Below are 18,321 nucleotides of genomic sequence, written 5' to 3' on the forward strand. Positions count from 1 at the left end.
AGCACAATAGTTTTTGACCGTGCTCGTGTCTACTTGCTGGGGTTCATCAAAAAATAAATGGATCAAAGATACCCATCGACCTGGACGTTGGCTTGTGGCAGAACACGCGTCCAAACATGTTCTCCCGTTCGCCCACCTCGTGGCTCTAATACCTTAAATTGGTTAAGTTTTGAGCTTCTACAAACCCCATTGTCCCATATATGGGTCTGTACCTTTCTTCCCCGTGTTCAAGTTATTGTATAAAGGAGTCCTAATACTTGTTATTTTATATTAGTTTTTTCAGAATTGTCTTCTCTTTTTTTAAGTTGAAATTGTAATTGTTTTATAACATCCAGCATGATTCTGAGCAAGATTTGCCAAAAAATCCGTCCTCAAGCGGTCCCCAAGTTTTTTCACCTCCGTGGTTGAGGGCCTTCACAACATCTCAATTAACACACCTTTCTGGAAAGGCCAAGACCTGAGGAATCAACAAAAACAAAGCTTTGACATATTGGGAAGGTGTTTTAGAAAAAGAACTGTGTCGTTCGGTTGAAAAGTAGACAAGTTACTTGTTTTATGGGAAAACATTGTTGGATTTTTTAGTGCTACGGTTTTAAATCTTTAGCGACAACGATGGCTGCGGACAGCTCCAGTCCCGCCTGTCATCACGTCTTACCCAGATCGTCTTACCCAGATACAACGGATACAACAGATACGTTTTCCTGATTGGCTTTTTGTGTAGCCCATTTGTGTTTTTTGATTGGCTGATGAGTGGCTCCTCCCCAGACCTCCAGGAGGTTCAGGGAGTTGTGATTGATTCCTCCGTGGTGAGCAGCGCGACCAGCTCATGTCTGCGAGCTGCGGCACATTAAAGAGAAAGGAGGTTTTTTTTCAGCTCAATGCGTGACACTTCAGAGCCCTGGTTTTCTCACAAGGGTTACAGTATTGCCCGGGTCGTCCCGGTGACAGACTCTTCGTCATTCCGGGCCCAAAGTCCTTTGGACGCCTGACGAGCGGTGGAACCAGAAAGAACTGAAAGAGTTTAAGTGGAGCGTGGTTTATGTACATGCTTTTACTTTGAAGTGGTTTATGTACATGCTTTTACTTTGAAGTGGTTTATGTACATGCTTTTACTTTGAAGTGGGTTTTGTACGTGCTTTTACTTTGAAGTGGTTTGTGTACGTGTTTTTACTTTAAAGTGGTTTATGTACGTGCTTTTACTTTTTTCATGTTCCTCATGTTCCTTCACTACCTCATCACCATGTTCCTCATGTTCCTTCACTACCTCATCACCATGTTCCTTCACTACCTCATCACCATGTTCCTTCACTACCTCATCACCATGTTCCATCACTACCTCATCACCATGTTCCTCATGTTCCTTCACTACCTCATCACCATGTTCTATCACTACCTCATCACCATGTTCCTTCACTACCTCATCACCATGTTCCATCACTACCTCATCACCATGTTCCTCATGTTCCTTCACTACCTCATCACCATGTTCCTTCACTACCTCATCACCATGTTCCTTCACTACCTCATCACCATGTTCCTCATGTTCCTTCACTACCTCATCACCATGTTCCTTCACTACCTCATCACCATGTTCCTTCACTACCTCATCACCATGTTCCTCATGTTCCTTCACTACCTCATCACCATGTTCCTTCACTACCTCATCACCATGTTCCTCATGTTCCTTCACTACCTCATCACCATGTTCCTTCACTACCTCATCACCATGTTCCTTCACTACCTCATCACCATGTTCCTCATGTTCCTTCACTACCTCATCACCATGTTCCTTCACTACCTCATCACCATGTTCCTTCACTACCTCATCACCATGTTCCTCATGTTCCTTCACTACCTCATCACCATGTTCCTTCACTACCTCATCACCATGTTCCTTCACTACCTCATCACCATGTTCCTTCACTACCTCATCACCATGTTCCTTCACTACCTCATCACCATGTTCCTCATGTTCCTTCACTACCTCATCACCATGTTCCTTCACTACCTCATCACCATGTTCCATCACTACCTCATCACCATGTTCCTCATGTTCCTTCACTACCTCATCACCATGTTCCTTCACTACCTCATCGCCATGTTCCTTCACTACCTCATCACCATGTTCCTCATGTTCCTCATGTTGGATCGCGTGGTCACATGTTGCATCGTGTGGTCGCATGTTGGATCAGGTGGTCGCATGTTGGATCTGGTGGTCCATGTTGGATCAGGTGGTCCATGTTGGATCAGGTGGTCCATGTTGGATCAGGTGGTTGCATGTTGGATCAGGTGGTCGCATGTTGGATCGTGTGGTCGCATGTTGGATCAGGTGGTCCATGTTGGATCAGGTGGTCCATGTTGGATCTAACCCCTCATTATTAGTTTCCTTCTCTTCTGACCCTGAGTCCTCCTCATGATGTTCAGCGTTGTCCTCCTGGTCATTCTTTTACACAACATAGTCGTGAGTTCACACGCCTCCTGTGCAGTAGATCCTTTCTGCCTCCTCATGCTGCCCGTCTCTCTCTAAAATGGGAAAGGCCCAACACCTGTGAGAACAGACCTGTTTGTTGTTGATGTTGTTGTTCTAACCATTGCTTGACCCCACACATCAAACATGCAAGATCAAAGATGTTCTGGAAAGCAGGACGGGGGACAAGTTGCCCCATTGCTCCACTTTGTGCTGCGGTGTCATTTTGACCCTAGAGATGTTATTAAATTAAATAACTCACCCATAATTCTATCAAATTACTTCAAATTACTTACAATCATGAAGAGCATAGATGAACAAAAAACATATTTTGATGGCAATAGATCTGATTTCATCTGGGGTCAGAATGACTCCGAGTCCTAAAGGTAAACGAGGACAGAACATAATACAAAGCAACTGCTTCTTACTGGACTCTCAAACTCCCTTCATCGTCCACAAGATGGAGACGTTGTTCACATCGGCATAAGCAGAGTGTCTTTTTCCTGTAAACGCAGCAATTTTGCATTTTGATGAAAATTGCTCCTTGTATTTTTAACTCAGTCATATGTGTGCACTTATGCAGAATTGGAAACACCAGTATGTCTTTTGTTACAGATGATGTTTTATTGTAATTGACCCTATAATTAAAAAATAAAATCCCTATGTAAACCAACAGTATAACTCAAACAAATCTATAAATTGCATTATGGATATTTGCAAAGCAATTGCACTTATGTTGTCTGTGCACACGTTCAACATACATCCAAACTGTACTCATTGTGGCTTAATGGGAACTCATGACAGCATCTGATGGTGAGGAGAAGAAGAAATATGGGAAAGATCAACACCAAAATCTATTAAAAATAGTTTTATTTTGTATTCTTTCAAACTAGTGCAAATACATGCAAACTGAAACAGAGCCCTGTAAGCACGTTATCTCACGGTAACAGCAAAGCCCGAACGCTTCATGCATCACAATCGGAGACGCAGTAGTTGACCTCTCCTTGCTTTGACGGGGTTTGGTTGTCCTTCACTCAAGGTGCCGTTGGGTGCTTCTGCAATCTAAGCTGGGAACAAGCTGGGAAGCAAGTGATTCACACCAGTTCACTTGTATCAATTTATGCACATTTATTATTTAAGAATACAAAACCTCAGTCAAATCTCAGCTCATATAAATTCTCTCTCTCACCCTTTTACTGCTCAAAACATAAAAGATGAATCCCTATATTTTTTAGGGGCAATGCTTGGAGGACAATACCTAACATGTATGTATTGATTGCACTTCAAGTCTTAACCTCTAAGAGTGAAGAACAAACAGGAAGAAAATAGAAAGTTGTGGTAAATCGGGATTGTGAAAATACATCTCTTCTGGGTTTTTTGTTCTACTACAGCCTACAAACTACAGCATCAGGATAAACTGCCAACCAGGAACACTAAATGCTACACTGTGTATTTCACCATGCAACCTTTTTACAGCCGGAACCAACTGTCTCATGAACAGCTTGCAGAGGAAGAAGGATACCGAATGAGAAAGATGCGAGGGGACACCCCTGTTTAATACCACAAAAGTACATCTTTTACTGAACATCTATGATGAAGAAAATACTTAAACAAGATTATTGATTGATGTATTGATAAGGGTAAATGTAATGATGCTGGATTTTAGTTTGTAAGTGTTCCCACTGCCTGTCAGAAGCTAATTAACTGTTCTCTGAGACTGTCGCACAATGCCAACTTCTGATTCCACACAATCTAAGCGTCACTGCCATCCAAAGTCCTGGCCCGCCATCTGATAGAAGCGCCGGTTATGCGGCTTGTAGAAATCTCTCAGTCTCTGCATCACCTCTGGGTCGATGGAGGCGTGCGTCCTTCCTTTCGTCTTCCCAAGGCAGTGGGGTTTACTGCTGCCTTCTGGCTTCTTCAGGCAGGGGAAGCCTTTTGTTTTGTTGAAATAGAAGTGCTTGTCTGTGACAATTCTCTGGAGACCCAGAAAGTCCTGGACTTTGCCCAGTTCTCCGGCTGGGTCGGAGATGAGCCTCTCCCCGTTGACCAGATGGATCTGACTCCTGGGGAACCAGGACAGCCAGCGCTCCAGGTGCTGGGCATACAGGCCGATCCACAGCGGACTCCACAGAGAGTCAATCTGCCCTGGAGACAATAAAGAGAGATACCAAGGTTCTTTATTTAAGTCTTGTATTGCTGCAATCAGCAACTTTTACAATTAAGGTTACCATTTAGCTGAGCTAGTGCAGGGAAGTCTGACACCGAGGGCCCTCATGACAGAATCCTACAAGAACCTTATCAATGGACTTTCTACACCTTATGACAATAAACCATGACAGAGCTGGAGTTTCACACCTTTTAAGTCTTCTGTGATTTAGTTTTTTTTAGCATGGTTAACATGGTTTGAGCCACATCATTTAAAAAAAACTGGGGTCACATCTCTTTCTCCCTCATTGACAGGTTCTGTAGCCGGCCTGAAGTTCAGGATCTCTACCTGTTGTGCGGTTCTTGAAGGCCAGGCTCTCAAAGGGGGGGATGTCGGGGGTCTTGGAGATGATCTGTGTGTAATCAGATATGGCTCTGGACACAGGGTCGCGGACGACCACGATCAGCTTCACATCCTGCGACATGGCGTGGACTCGTGCTGGCGTTTCCTGGGTAACAAAGTAGCGAGGCGTCTTCTCCATAACAATCTGACCGTCCAGTGCTTTCGGCATCATACTTCTGAAAGTACGAGGAAAATCTAGTTACGATACAAAAACATAGAGAAATTAAAACAAAATGAACGACAGCTCATCTAGAACGTTATGATTTGAGAAGAAACAAATGTGTTTTCATGTGATTACTCCATGAAATGAAACCATCTTGATGCACTGTTCCTCACTTCATACACAAATCAAACTAAGTAATAAAATATGAAAAAAGAAATAGTTAAATATTTAGTGAAATCAAGTTCACACATTCACTTTCTTGACGAGAGTTAGATTCAAACTGTTGAGCGATCGAGGAAAAGATAAAAAGTAAAAAAGTCTAACAATTATTAACGTTTAACCCATTTCTCTTTCTGTATAATCATTAAAAATGTACTTTGGTGGTTATTTCAATTATAGTTTGTGATTAAACCACATAAAATGTCTAAGACGCTATAGGTTGCCTTGTTATCTGCTCTTTTTGAATGTGATCATGTTACCAAATAAGGTGGTTCACCATTCTTTGAGTTACTTGTGACACTGAAACTGTTTCATTGAAATGAAATTGTTGTATGAGATTTGAACTTAAATAAAACTCGGCTTTACAATTTGTGAGTGACTGAAACCAAACAAAGTGTTCTGGTTGTTTAGACCCATTAAACCCTGTTTCCCTGTGCATCCACAGAAGTCACGACTGAATCCACCAAAGAGACTTAAGGTGAGTATCTCTGGGTGAAGACTTGTGCAGTGTTAGTAATAATGATGAGATGGTGTGAAAATAGGCAGAGAGAAGGTGTAGACGACACACGGACTCGCTTGATAAGGGTTGACAGGAGTTACAACACTGTGGGGACCCAGACCACAAGCTGCAAAACACTCTCAATCGAACCTATAACTTCAATTGAAAATAACCTAACAATTTAGCACGGAGCGGGATAAAAGACCGAAGGCATTATACCAATATCGGATGTGGATTATTCTCTCCTCCAGAATCACAAGGATAAGAGCCGAGGGAGTGCCACCGCGTGAGGTACAAGGTCTTGCCTTTCCTACTCCCCCCTCCTCTCCTCTACTTTGTGATTACAGGGCAAACACTCTATGAGCCACAAATAAAGACAGGACTTATGATCCGCATACTGACTTAATTACTTAATGGACCTCAATGTAGAAGACAGATTACTTTTTTCCTTCTCCTCTTCATAAGAGTTTGACAGTGTTAACAGGTAAAATAGCAATACAATGTCAATAATTGTCTTTATTCTTGTTCAACAATTTCATGAATACAACAAACTATAGTTTTTGTAGATATAATATGCCTATATTTAAAGTTATAAGCTGTGATATTGAATAGCTTTTGATGGTACTCAACTATATGTGTGGATTAAGCCAAATGAAACCCACCAGGTTGCTTAACTTCAAGTGCGTCTTAAAGACATAAAAACCTGGATGACCTCCAACTTCCTGTTGTTGAACTCTGACAAGAAGTTATTTGACTTGGCCCAGAACACCTCAGAAATCATCTGCTGATATGTTTCTCTTGATGGCATTGCTCTGGCATCCAACACCACTGTGAGGAATCTCAGAGTTATTTTTCATCAGGACCTGTTCTTTGGCTCCAACGTGAAACACATCTCAAGGACCGCCTTTTTTCACCTGCGTAACATTTAAAAAATCCAGCACATCCTGTCTCAAAGCGATGCAGAATCGTTGATCCACAAAGTTGTAGCATTTATTACTGTGACTCCTTATTGTCAAGCCGCTGTTGGGTCTCTCATGTTGATCCAGAATGCTGCAGCTTGTGTACTAATAAAGACTAGGAAGAGAGATCACATTACTCCTGTACTAGCTGCTCTCCACTGGCTTCCTGCGAGATCAAGAATTATATGTAAAATCCTTCTCACCTACAAAGCCTTAACTAGTGATGCACCATCATATCTTCAGGAGATCATAGTACCATATTACCCCACTAGAGAGATCATAGTACCATGTTACCCCACTAGAGAGATCATAGTACCATATTACCCCACTAGAGAGATCATAGTACCATGTTACCCCACTAGAGAGATCATAGTACCATATTACCCCACTAGAGAGATTATAGTACCATATTACCCCACTAGAGAGATCATAGTACCATGTTACCCCACTAGAGAGATCATAGTACCATATTACCCCACTAGAGAGATCATAGTACCATATTACCCCACTAGAGAGATCATAGTACCATGTTACCCCACTAGAGAGATCATAGTACCATATTACCCCACTAGAGAGATCATAGTACCATGTTACCCCACTAGAGAGATTATAGTACCATGTTACCCCACTAGAGAGATCATAGTACCATATTACCCCACTAGAGAGATCATAGTACCATATTACCCCACTAGAGAGATCATAGTACCATGTTACCCCACTAGAGAGATCATAGTACCATATTACCCCACTAGAGAGATCATAGTACCATGTTACCCCACTAGAGAGATCATAGTACCATATTACCCCACTAGAGAGATCATAGTACCATATTACCCCACTAGAGAGATTATAGTACCATGTTACCCCACTAGAGAGATCATAGTACCATATTACCCCACTAGAGAGATCATAGTACCATATTACCCCACTAGAGAGATCATAGTACCATGTTACCCCACTAGAGAGATCATAGTACCATATTACCCCACTAGAGAGATCATAGTACCATGTTACCCCACGAGAGAGATCATAGTACCATATTACCCCACCAGAGAGATCATAGTATCATATTACCCCACTGGAGAGATCATAGTACCATATTACCCCACTGGAGAGATCATAGTACCATGTTACCCCACTAGAGAGATCATGGTACCATATTACCCCACTAGAGAGATCATAGTACCATGTTACCCCACTAGAGAGATCATAGTACCATGTTACCCCACTAGAGAGATCATAGTACCATGTTACCCCACTGGAGAGATCATAGTACCATGTTACCCCACTAGAGAGATCATAGTACCATATTACCCCACTAGAGAGATCATAGTACCATGTTACCCCACTAGAGAGATCATAGTACCATGTTACCCCACGAGAGAGATCATAGTACCATATTACCCCACCAGAGAGATCATAGTATCATATTACCCCACTGGAGAGATCATAGTACCATATTACCCCACTGGAGAGATCATAGTACCATGTTACCCCACGAGAGAGATCATAGTACCATATTACCCCACCAGAGAGATCATAGTATCATATTACCCCACTGGAGAGATCATAGTACCATATTACCCCACTGGAGAGATCATAGTACCATGTTACCCCACTAGAGAGATCATAGTACCATGTTACCCCACTAGAGAGATCATAGTACCATATTACCCCACTAGAGAGATTATAGTACCATGTAACCCCACTAGAGAGATCATAGTACCATATTACCCCACTAGAGAGATCATAGTACCATGTTACCCCACTAGAGAGATCATAGTACCATGTTACCCACTAGAGAGTTGTGTTCATTGAATGCAGGGTTACTTGTGGTTCCCAGAGTCTTAAAAATAGGTTGGGGCTACAGCCTTCAGTTATCAAGCTCCTCTTCTGTGGAATAAGCTTCCACTTTCAGTCAGAGGGGCAGACACGGTCACCTCATTGAAGAGTAGGCTTAAGACTTTCCTCTTTGACAGAGCTTATAGTTAGGCCTGGCTCAGGTTAGTCCTGCTCCAGCCCCTAGATATGCTGCTATAGGCCGAGACTATTAAGCCCCGAGCCTATTTTTAGGTTTCAGCTTGAAAATGACATACACACTAAAATGGCTGTGTCTCTGCAACCACTAGAGCTATTTGAATAATCTTGATAATTAATAAACAAGTATAATGTTAAGTTTTGCTCAGATGTGTAAATATCAGTCTAAGTGTTACTGGTTAAGAGTAAATGAAGATGACACACAGAAAGAAATGTAAAGTTTCAGGTCCGCCTTGAAAAAAAGCACTTTTAGCATGATTTTTACCTTGAAATGATGCGTTCGTAAGCTTTTAAATTCTTCCAAATCCTACCTCAAAGTTTTAACATAATTTTTGCATTGTTTTACTTTGATAAAGTGAAGCAGAACAAAGTTAGAGAGGATTTAGTACAGAAAAAAGTCAGGCAAGGGCTCACATTTGGAACATTTAGTCACATTTGGAGAAGAAAAAAAAAGAAATTCAGAATTTTTTTTAAAATTTTTTAAATTTATAAAACAACCAATATTTCCCATTAAAATAAAGTAACACAAATTAACAATTATTAAACTGTAAAAAAAAAAAAAAAAAAAAAGGTAAGCAGTATTTGCTGATTATACAGCAAATACTGCAAATAAAGCGATTCATGTTTCTGTGCTCATATCTCTCTGGTTCTTTGAGCTGGAAGGATTTTGAAGGCATCTCTGGACTCTGTGTGTAATCGTCTTGCTTCTGGACATCAGGATTTTTCTGATACCACCAAGCTAAGGGTTGCTGGTTCTGGAAACTGGCTGACTGATTCTTGTAGCAAAGGCTTTGGTGTTTAATTTGGTGTATAACATCAATATATTTTCTTGTGATTTATATGTTTTATTGGCAAAAAATACAAAAAGGATCCAGATTAGGATGCTGTGGTTTTTAAAAGGCTAGACTGCTGGGGGATCTTAGGATACACTGAGCTCCTCTCTCCTCTTCTTTCTCTCCTTCTGGATGAATTCATGTCTCTTCAATGCACATCACTAACTCTACTTCTTCTTGTATTTGTGAGTTTGTGCTCTACAAAATAAACTGAATTGACTGGAATAAAACATATTGATGATTTACGTTGAATCAGCTGAGCCCCGTTCTACACCTTTAAGCAACCACCTTGTACTTTTTTGTTTCTCATTGTGACGGTCATCTAGTCTCTCACAGTCTGTTTGCCTGTCTGTCTCCTTCAGGTAACAGGTCACCCTAACGAGAAGCACCTGCAGGAGGGGAAAGGTCATCCTAATGGGAAGCACCTGGGCGACTGTGGCTCAGTGGGGAGCGGGACCGTCTTTCAATCAGAGGGTCGGCGGTTCGATCCCTGGGCATCGCCAGCCCATGTCGATGTGTCCTTGAGGGAGACACTTCACCCTAAATGGCTCCAGTAGCTGCGCCTACAGAGTATGAATGGTTGACTATACTAATGTGGCACCTTGCATGGTGGCCATCAGTGTGTGAATGGGTGAATGATGTTGTGTTAAAGTGCTTTGAGTGGTCAGAAGACTAGAAAAGGGCTATACAAGAACAGGTCCATTTACCTGGGCTCGGTGTTCTGTGAGTGGCTCCACGATCTCTCTACCGCTGGGCATGGTCTGGAAGAGGCCAGCCAGGGAGGTGATATGTTTCTTGTAATATTTCTGCCACCAGTGACTCCTACTGGTTGGCTGGGGAGCCTGCACAGTGGGGTCTGCAATGGGGAATGTCGGGGGTCTGAAACTCTCAAGCATTAGAGCCCAACACTAGCAGGTGAATGGAACCGTTTGGCGACACCATGGGTTGAAGAGGAAATTCTCCTAAAAAAAAATTGCCGAATTAATTGGAAGTTTAAAAGCCCTGATTTAGCCTTAACATCCTCCCACTGTTCATTTACTACTGATGTGAGTTCAAACATTCAGTATAATGAAAACAGGGATTATCCAGCAGCTTCTAATAAGACTTTGTTTGCTTTGAGGAACCTCTCTTTCGTCAGCCATTTCCCCATATTTCTGCAGGCCTCCCTGGTGAATAACCTCAGGCCAGCCAAGGCCACTGGCTATTGATCCTTTGGGGGCTTAGGGTAACTCCTCGGAGGCAGATGTGGAGATGGTGTACTACGGGGAACAGTGGGGATTGTGTGTCTTGTGCTGAGAGTGAAATGATGGGGTGTATGAAACAACACTGTGTTGGTGTAAGGGGATGGACTGAGAATGGTAATGCAGCACCGGGTCTCAGCTGGTACCACGAGTGCCAGGTGGAGACTGGGGGGAGCCAGCACCCTCTAGAGCCCCATCAGTGCTGTGTCATGTGTGTGTCTGCTGTATGCTGTGTCATGCGTGTGTCTGAGTCCCTGTGTGTGTGTGTGTGTGTTAACAAATGTGAAGCAATTGCAATGTTCATTACATGTACAGCAGGAAAAATGAATCAAACGATTGAGGGATGTGAGGGTGTGCTCGATCAAAGAGGAACAATCCGGTCTGTTAATCTCTGATGTTTTATCTAAGAAAGAAATTATAACCAATCATAGAGCAGAGCATTCAAGGGCATGTGTACACTGTCCACAACCGACTGCTCATTTGTGTGTCAGATATGAGATTGAAGTGTGTATTTGTGTGTTCTTATGCATGCATGATTGTGTTACTGTGTGTGAGACTGGTGGACCGCTCATCCATTTCCCCTGTATGGGGGACCATTAAGGGGTCATTCTATTGTGTTTGTGCCCTGTCCACTTCCAGGAGACATCCATCATAGAGGGGCCCAGACATCCCCACCCCCTTCCCCTCAAACCCCAGGGGAGGGCCTTAATGAGGGCCAGATCGCCCCACCCATCTGGGCCTTATGGTGATCACGTCCAGAGCAGTAAGGGACGGGACCGACACACCTGGACCCCCGTTTCACTCAAAACAAACAAAACTCAAGCCAAAACCGATCTGTTCTCATCGTTCTCATCGACACTTCAACATGATGTTTGGTAGTGCGAAGACATTCGATTACCCTCTTACAGTTTTCCCGCCCTTTGAATCCTGCTGAACATAAAGTGTCATTCTGCTGTGATTTGCATGGCAATTATGTCCATTGTACAAACACAAAAACACAACTAGCACCATGTGCTGTGTCCTGGCAAGAAAAAGCCACCAATGTATAGATATGAATTTAAAAGCTTCCCTTAACGAGTTCACATGAATTGTAAATTAATCAGTGCCATCAAAACAGCAAATACTGAAACATGACTTTGGCCCCTCCTTATCTAAGGTGCTAAGAGGCATGGTCACTAAGTTACTATTTGATCACATCCAAAAACATCCCACATACGTGTAAAGCTCTGGGACTTCCAGCTCAATATGGCAGCTGGGGGAAATCCTGTATCTGCAGTCAGATCCAAAGGCCCTTCACACGATGACGCTCAATGGAAAGTGGTTTTAAATGGAAGAGACAGAGTTGGGCCGTGGGGTTCACAGGCATTACAAATTAAACCCCTTCCCCCAAAAAACAACTATCAACAAAAAAAAACACAGAAACCTGAACTCATGGGCTAATGACTGGTACTGATCCAATTCCATTACTTTGTACTTACATTCTGAACCGCTAGTTGTGGCACTAGAGCACCACGTCCCCTCACTGCATGTGCTCAGCTGGAGATATTCAATGTAAATAAAGCTGCCCCTTTGTGAACAATATCAAGTCAGGACAAAGGACGAATGTTCATCTTGACTCTTACTTCATTAGTTGTTTTGATCGTTCAGATAATATGAGATAGAAATAATCCTTTATGAGTCTTGCAGGGGGGAAATGTACAGGAGGACATTGCAGAGGGTGAAGTGCAACAAGAAACACTCAGTGGTGAGCAGGAGCTGCTGTGAAAGGAGTAGTATGCTGCAGTATGGAGTTATTGTAGTAACATTGGGTAAATATTTAGCTTGATAAGGAGCTACGTCTTTGATCTGCTGAAATCTGTTGAATTTGGACAATTCTTTTTCTGTTTCTTTTTGATGCATTTGATACTTGACTTCTTTCTTTACAATATACCATAAGAGTTTACAGGTAATTCATTCACAATTCCTCTTCTGTATTAAGGAGGTTGTTCTATCTCTATCTCTATCTATATCCATATATGTTCTGATACTCCTTGTTTTCTTGCTTCTTCACGGTATATTTTATTTGTAAGCTGACTGCCGATGTCGTGCGCAGCCTGTCGCGCCTCCACAGACGCCACAAACGCAGACAAAGATGCTGAATGCAATGTTCGTTGCAGTATCCTCAGAAACTGTCAACTCTTACTTCATATTGAGTATTCATGGACATACCTTGTTGCCTTTGTACATTCTCTGTAAAGAAAGGAGTCAAACAACAAATAATAATAGTATAGTTTAATCAGGTGTGCTGTTAAATTGTGTTGTTAAATGGTTAAATTGTGTCTTTTCAGAGGTTATGTAATAATAATAATGCATTTAATTTTTGCCATGAAACCACTACATGAGTCAACATACCCGACCACACAGAAAGTCAGACTTTTGAGTTTGGCCATGTTGAGAATGTTCACATCACTCAACAAAGCATGAAAGTAATCCGCAGTAATTTACTGTGCCGCTCAAAGCAACAACTTTTAAGCTGGAATGTTTCTTTTCTGGTCCTGGATGCGTCGCGTTGTGAATCAATCGACTCGCCTTAAAAGTCAATATGACAATAATCCATTTTTTTTAATTGCAGGCCAGGATTTAGGATGAAGTGACTGAAATGATTAATGTGGGTGTTTTTGTGAGCCTCAATCATACAAGAAGCTAATGTGTCTTTCTCCTGAATTTCCAAATAAATATCAGATGCAGACGTGCTGCAACAAACAGATGAATACTAAGAATAATTAACATGTATTAATTATAAACACTCGTCGGCCAAAATCGTCAAAGAAAATAACATTTAACGTGGTTGAAGTCGATCTGAATCAATGCATGTTGGTGATTCTTCCAGTGTCTGCAGAGAGCAGCTCCAGCCCCTTCATTCTGTTGCAACACCGGATGTTCACTGCCAGTGATGATCGCCTTTCAGGCGCTTTAAACAATGATGTGCCAAAGAAAACACGATCAAGCAAACGTGGACAAAACAGGTGATGACAGCACTTATGATTAGAATGAAACTAAGGGGGAATTGTCCTGTCCTCCTCTTCACTGTGTCCTCTTCACTGTGTCCTCTTCTTCACTGTGTCCTCTTCTTCACTGTATCCTCTTCTTCACTGTGTCCTCTTCTTCACTGTGTCCTGTCCTGCAGTAAACCATCAGGTGAGTGCTGAAGTGATTCCTCCAGAGCGGCAGAGAGAAGCTGTGTAACATGACCCCTGTGTGTCGATGCGGGGGAATACGCCAATGTAGAGTAAAGCTTCCTGTTAAATGTAACAGAAGCCGAGCTGACCGACGCTAACCGCTCTAATGCCGGAGTCGAGCCAAGGTCAGAGCAGATAGAGCTATCGATCCCAGACAACCCAGTGAGGAGGAAACTTCCGCTCCATCTCAGCGTTGTTCCAGATCCTCCACTCCAAACGCCATTAGTGGATCTTTGTCAGGGCTCTGGTGTTTTACTCTGAGAGACGAGGAGTGATTCTGAGAACGATACGCCATAACTCATGTTCATGATGGGGAAAAAAAGCATGTCATGTTCACCAGGAACACTGATTGATATCAAAGCATATTTCTGTTTTTGTACAACCTGTGTCTTACTCTTTAATTAATAATTATATAATTATAATTAATAATTCCTATTCAGGCATATTGTCATTGAACTTACAAGTTTGTTAGCAGCACAGAGCTTTATCATTACAATTCAAATGGATCCCCCGAACACCCAGCGCCTGATAATTAAGAAAACGATTCTCCTTTTTAAAACATAAACTTAATTATATCCGCAACCACAATGTTTATTAACTTCATTTAAAGTTCTACAATACTGTAACCCTTGTGAGAATATACATATGAGTAAAAAAATACATAAAGTAACTGTTTAAGTACTTTGAAGTACTTACATAACTCCATGAACTTGCTGCAGCTGTTTCACTACACTAGTGATGAGTTCCCTTAACAAAGTCTTCCCTAACAAACTCATCCACGTCACCGTGAGGCTTGTGGGAATCGAACAAAGTAACCCATGTCCTTGTAAACTTCATATTTCTACCTGTACAGTCACCAAACGGCTGCAGCTTCTTCTTTGTAAGGCAGAGGCTTGTTTCTGCTTCCAGGTCGTAGAGCACCAGCAGAAGCTCCTGAAGATTTAAAGCTGCAGCAAACATCCAACAATGTTTTCCCATAAAACAAGAACGACACAGTTCTTTTACTAAAACACCTTCCCAATATGTCAAAGCTCGGTTTTTGTTGATTCCTCAGGTCCTGACCTTTCCAGAAAGGTGTGTTGTTAGTATGTGAGATGTTGTGAAGGCCCTGAACCATGGAGGAGAAAAAACCTGGGGACCGCTCCAGGACGGATTTCTGGGCAAATCCTCCTCAGAATCATGCTGGATGTATTATGATTGTTATTTTAAAAAAATAATAATAAAAACAAAACAAAACATATATATATACATATATATATATATATATATATATATATATATATATATATATATATATATATATATATATATACATATATATATATATATATATATATATATATATATATATATATATATATATATATACTGAAAAATTATATGAAATAACATAAGTATAAGAACTCATTTGAGGTTCATATGAACACTTGAACACAGGGAACAAGTGGAAAAGACGCATATATGGGTCCTCTGGTTTCCAAAAGGTTTAAAGTTTTGATAAAGAGAAATACTCTTATAAAAGGTTGAGGTTGAGGGTTACAAGACGATACTACCTTCGGTGGGTGTCCCCGCTAGCTCCCTGGTGTAGCCAGCTAGCGCTGCTGCTAGTTCCCCGTTTGCTCTCTGCTAGCTCCCTGGTGTAGCCAGCTAGCGCTGCTGCTAGTTCCCTGTTTGCTCCCCGCTAGCTCCCTGGTGTAGCCAGCTAGCGTTGCTGCTAGTTCCCTGTTTGCTTCCCGCTAGCTCCCTGGTGTAGCCAGCTAGCGTTGCTGCTAGTTCCCTGTTTGCAACCGCTAGCTCCCTGGTGTAGCCAGCTAGCGCTGCTGCTAGTTCCCTGTTTGCTCCCCGCTAGCTCCCTGGTGTAGCCAGCTAGCGTTGCTGCTAGTTCTCCCTGTTTGCTCCCCGCTAGCTCCCTGGTGTAGCCAGCTAGCGCTGCTGCTAGTTCCCCGTTTGCTCTCTGCTAGCTCCCTGGTGTAGCCAGCTAGCGCTGCTGCTAGTTCTCTGTTTGCTCCCGCTAGCTCCCTGGTGTAGCCAGCTAGCGTTGCTGCTAGTTAGTGCTAGCTATAACAGCAGTTGCCCCAAAAGAGAGCAGAGTCCGACTAAAGCAAGATTTGAATTAATACCATCATGTAAACGCACTGAGTGTCGCAACAATTACATTTACATTTTAAGCTAATTCTGCAACTTCTTTTGAGTTATTTTGGATGTATTTCCTTTGACCTTTGGGTTCTCTGGTGTGTGCTGTTTGTCATGAGCTGGTGTGAACACATCATTAACTCAGCGTAAAGTGACCTGGGGTCAGAGGTCAACTGCCAGAGCTTGACAGTAATGTCAAGTGGCTCGACATGCAGCCAGTCCCGTCTGGTGACGTGACAATGTGGTGCACACACACACACACACACACACACACACACACACACACACACACACACACACACACACACAGCTGACATGCTGCACATCTCTGTTTACACAGATCTGACATCTGCATGACAAATCAACTTCAAAAGTGCAGCCACAGAGAATAAAGCAAATGGCAATACAGTCCATTTAAAAAATTATTAATAATATCTGTCAACTTGTGGCTCAATACGTTTATGCACAGTACGCACAATTAGACAAAGCAAAATGAAACTCAGATGTCTAATCTAGTTTCACAAAGTATCCTCTGAATCTGGTCCCTTGCATCTCATGAGTGACTTCAAGTTTCACCAGCTGAGAACAAACCACATGACACCAGGAACATGTGACCATGTGGCCATGTGACCATGTGGCCATGCGGCTCAGAGCAGATGATTACTGTTCTCATCCTGCAAGCCCCTCCCCTTTCTCCCTCTTGCCCTACTGTACACACAGGCGCACGCACGCACGCACATGCACACACACACACACACACGCACACACACACACACACACACACACACACACACACACACACACACACGCATGCAGCTCACATGGCAGATGGCAGCATCTCTTTCACTGTCACTTCTCTGTGGAATAGCTGTGGATGTGTTTGGGTATGCAGACAATACAAGACATTCATCCGTTCATCTATTCATCCACACGACGCTCAAATGAAAGTCCACCAATGAAAAGACAAGCAGAGACACTCGCTGAGCTTCAAAGACTTTACTTTATATGTTTAGAACGTTTATGAAACTAAAGTTAACATGAAGAGCAGTACATGTTGTGATGTAGATGTGATGACTTTATTGAGATGGACTCCGTGCGTAATGTGTGCGTATTGTGTGCGCAACGTGTTCGTACCTGTACCAGTCGAGCCCCCGTGCGTAATGCCGGTCGAAGAAGTGCGGCTCCGACCCCAGGGCCCGGATGTCTGGGTGGAGCCGCAGAAACTCCAGTAGAGCCCGGGTGCCTCCCTTCTTCACCCCGATGATCAGAGCCTGCGGTAACCTCCGAGCGGCTGTCCATTCTTTCCCTGAGCTGGTCGCCTCCAGCCCGGGGGGCGCGCTGACCTCCTGGCCGCTGGTTCCGTTCCTCTCGTACGGCCATCCCGACCCGGACACGAGGAACTCGCGTGTGGGTGCCTTGATCTCAGACTTTTCAGTCAGCTCCGACTCGCAGCATCCGGTGAGGAGATAGACCAAGGAGAAGCAGAGGATGCTCAGAGAGGACGCGATGGTGAGCCGGTGGAAGAGCCGCCGCAGGTCCGCGCTCGGGTGCTGGTGGAAAGCTGCCATCCCTCAGAGGTCCATGAGAGATGCGCTGCCATTCTACCACGAGTTCATACTCCAACGCCGCTCCTGCCTCTCCACGCGCGCTCTGGTGCCCTCCTTCTCCTCCATGCTGCGCGTCTGGAGCTTATTGAGCCGCCAGACAGCCTCAGGAAATCACTGCGAGTGGTCACGTGACGTCCAACTTCACGAAGCTCTGAGAAGCTGTGATGCCGCTGCTGCTCTCACTGCACGGGATTCTCTCTCTCTCTCTCTCTCTCTCTCTCTCTCTCTCTCTCTCTCTCTCTCTCTCTCTCTCTCTCTCTCTCTCTCTCTCCAGGGCCCCAAGCAGAAAAATATATGAGCCACTCACTAGAGGTGAGGTTAGTAATCAATTTAGGGGTACATTATATATATATATATATATATATATATATATATATATATATATATATATATA

General features: G+C 43.0%; 1 protein-coding gene across 1 annotated transcript; it reads right to left on the bottom strand.

The window, feature by feature from the left end:
* Positions 1–3,445: 3,445 nt before the first annotated feature.
* hs3st3l (heparan sulfate (glucosamine) 3-O-sulfotransferase 3-like) lies at positions 3,446–17,929 on the bottom strand. The gene is made up of 3 exons (XM_068566942.1): positions 17,455–17,929; positions 4,965–5,194; positions 3,446–4,615 (listed from the first exon to the last, which is right to left on the bottom strand). Exons 1-3 carry the CDS (start codon positions 17,886–17,888, stop codon positions 4,227–4,229), a joined length of 1,053 nt encoding a protein of 350 aa, XP_068423043.1. The 5' UTR covers positions 17,889–17,929; the 3' UTR covers positions 3,446–4,226.
* Between the last annotated feature and the right edge of the window lie 392 nt (positions 17,930–18,321).

Source organism: Clinocottus analis, unplaced genomic scaffold (genome assembly GCF_023055335.1).
Source record: "Clinocottus analis isolate CAN_PGR_092001 unplaced genomic scaffold, fCliAna1.0.p SCAF_70, whole genome shotgun sequence".
Taxonomy (NCBI): domain Eukaryota; kingdom Metazoa; phylum Chordata; class Actinopteri; order Perciformes; family Cottidae; genus Clinocottus; species Clinocottus analis.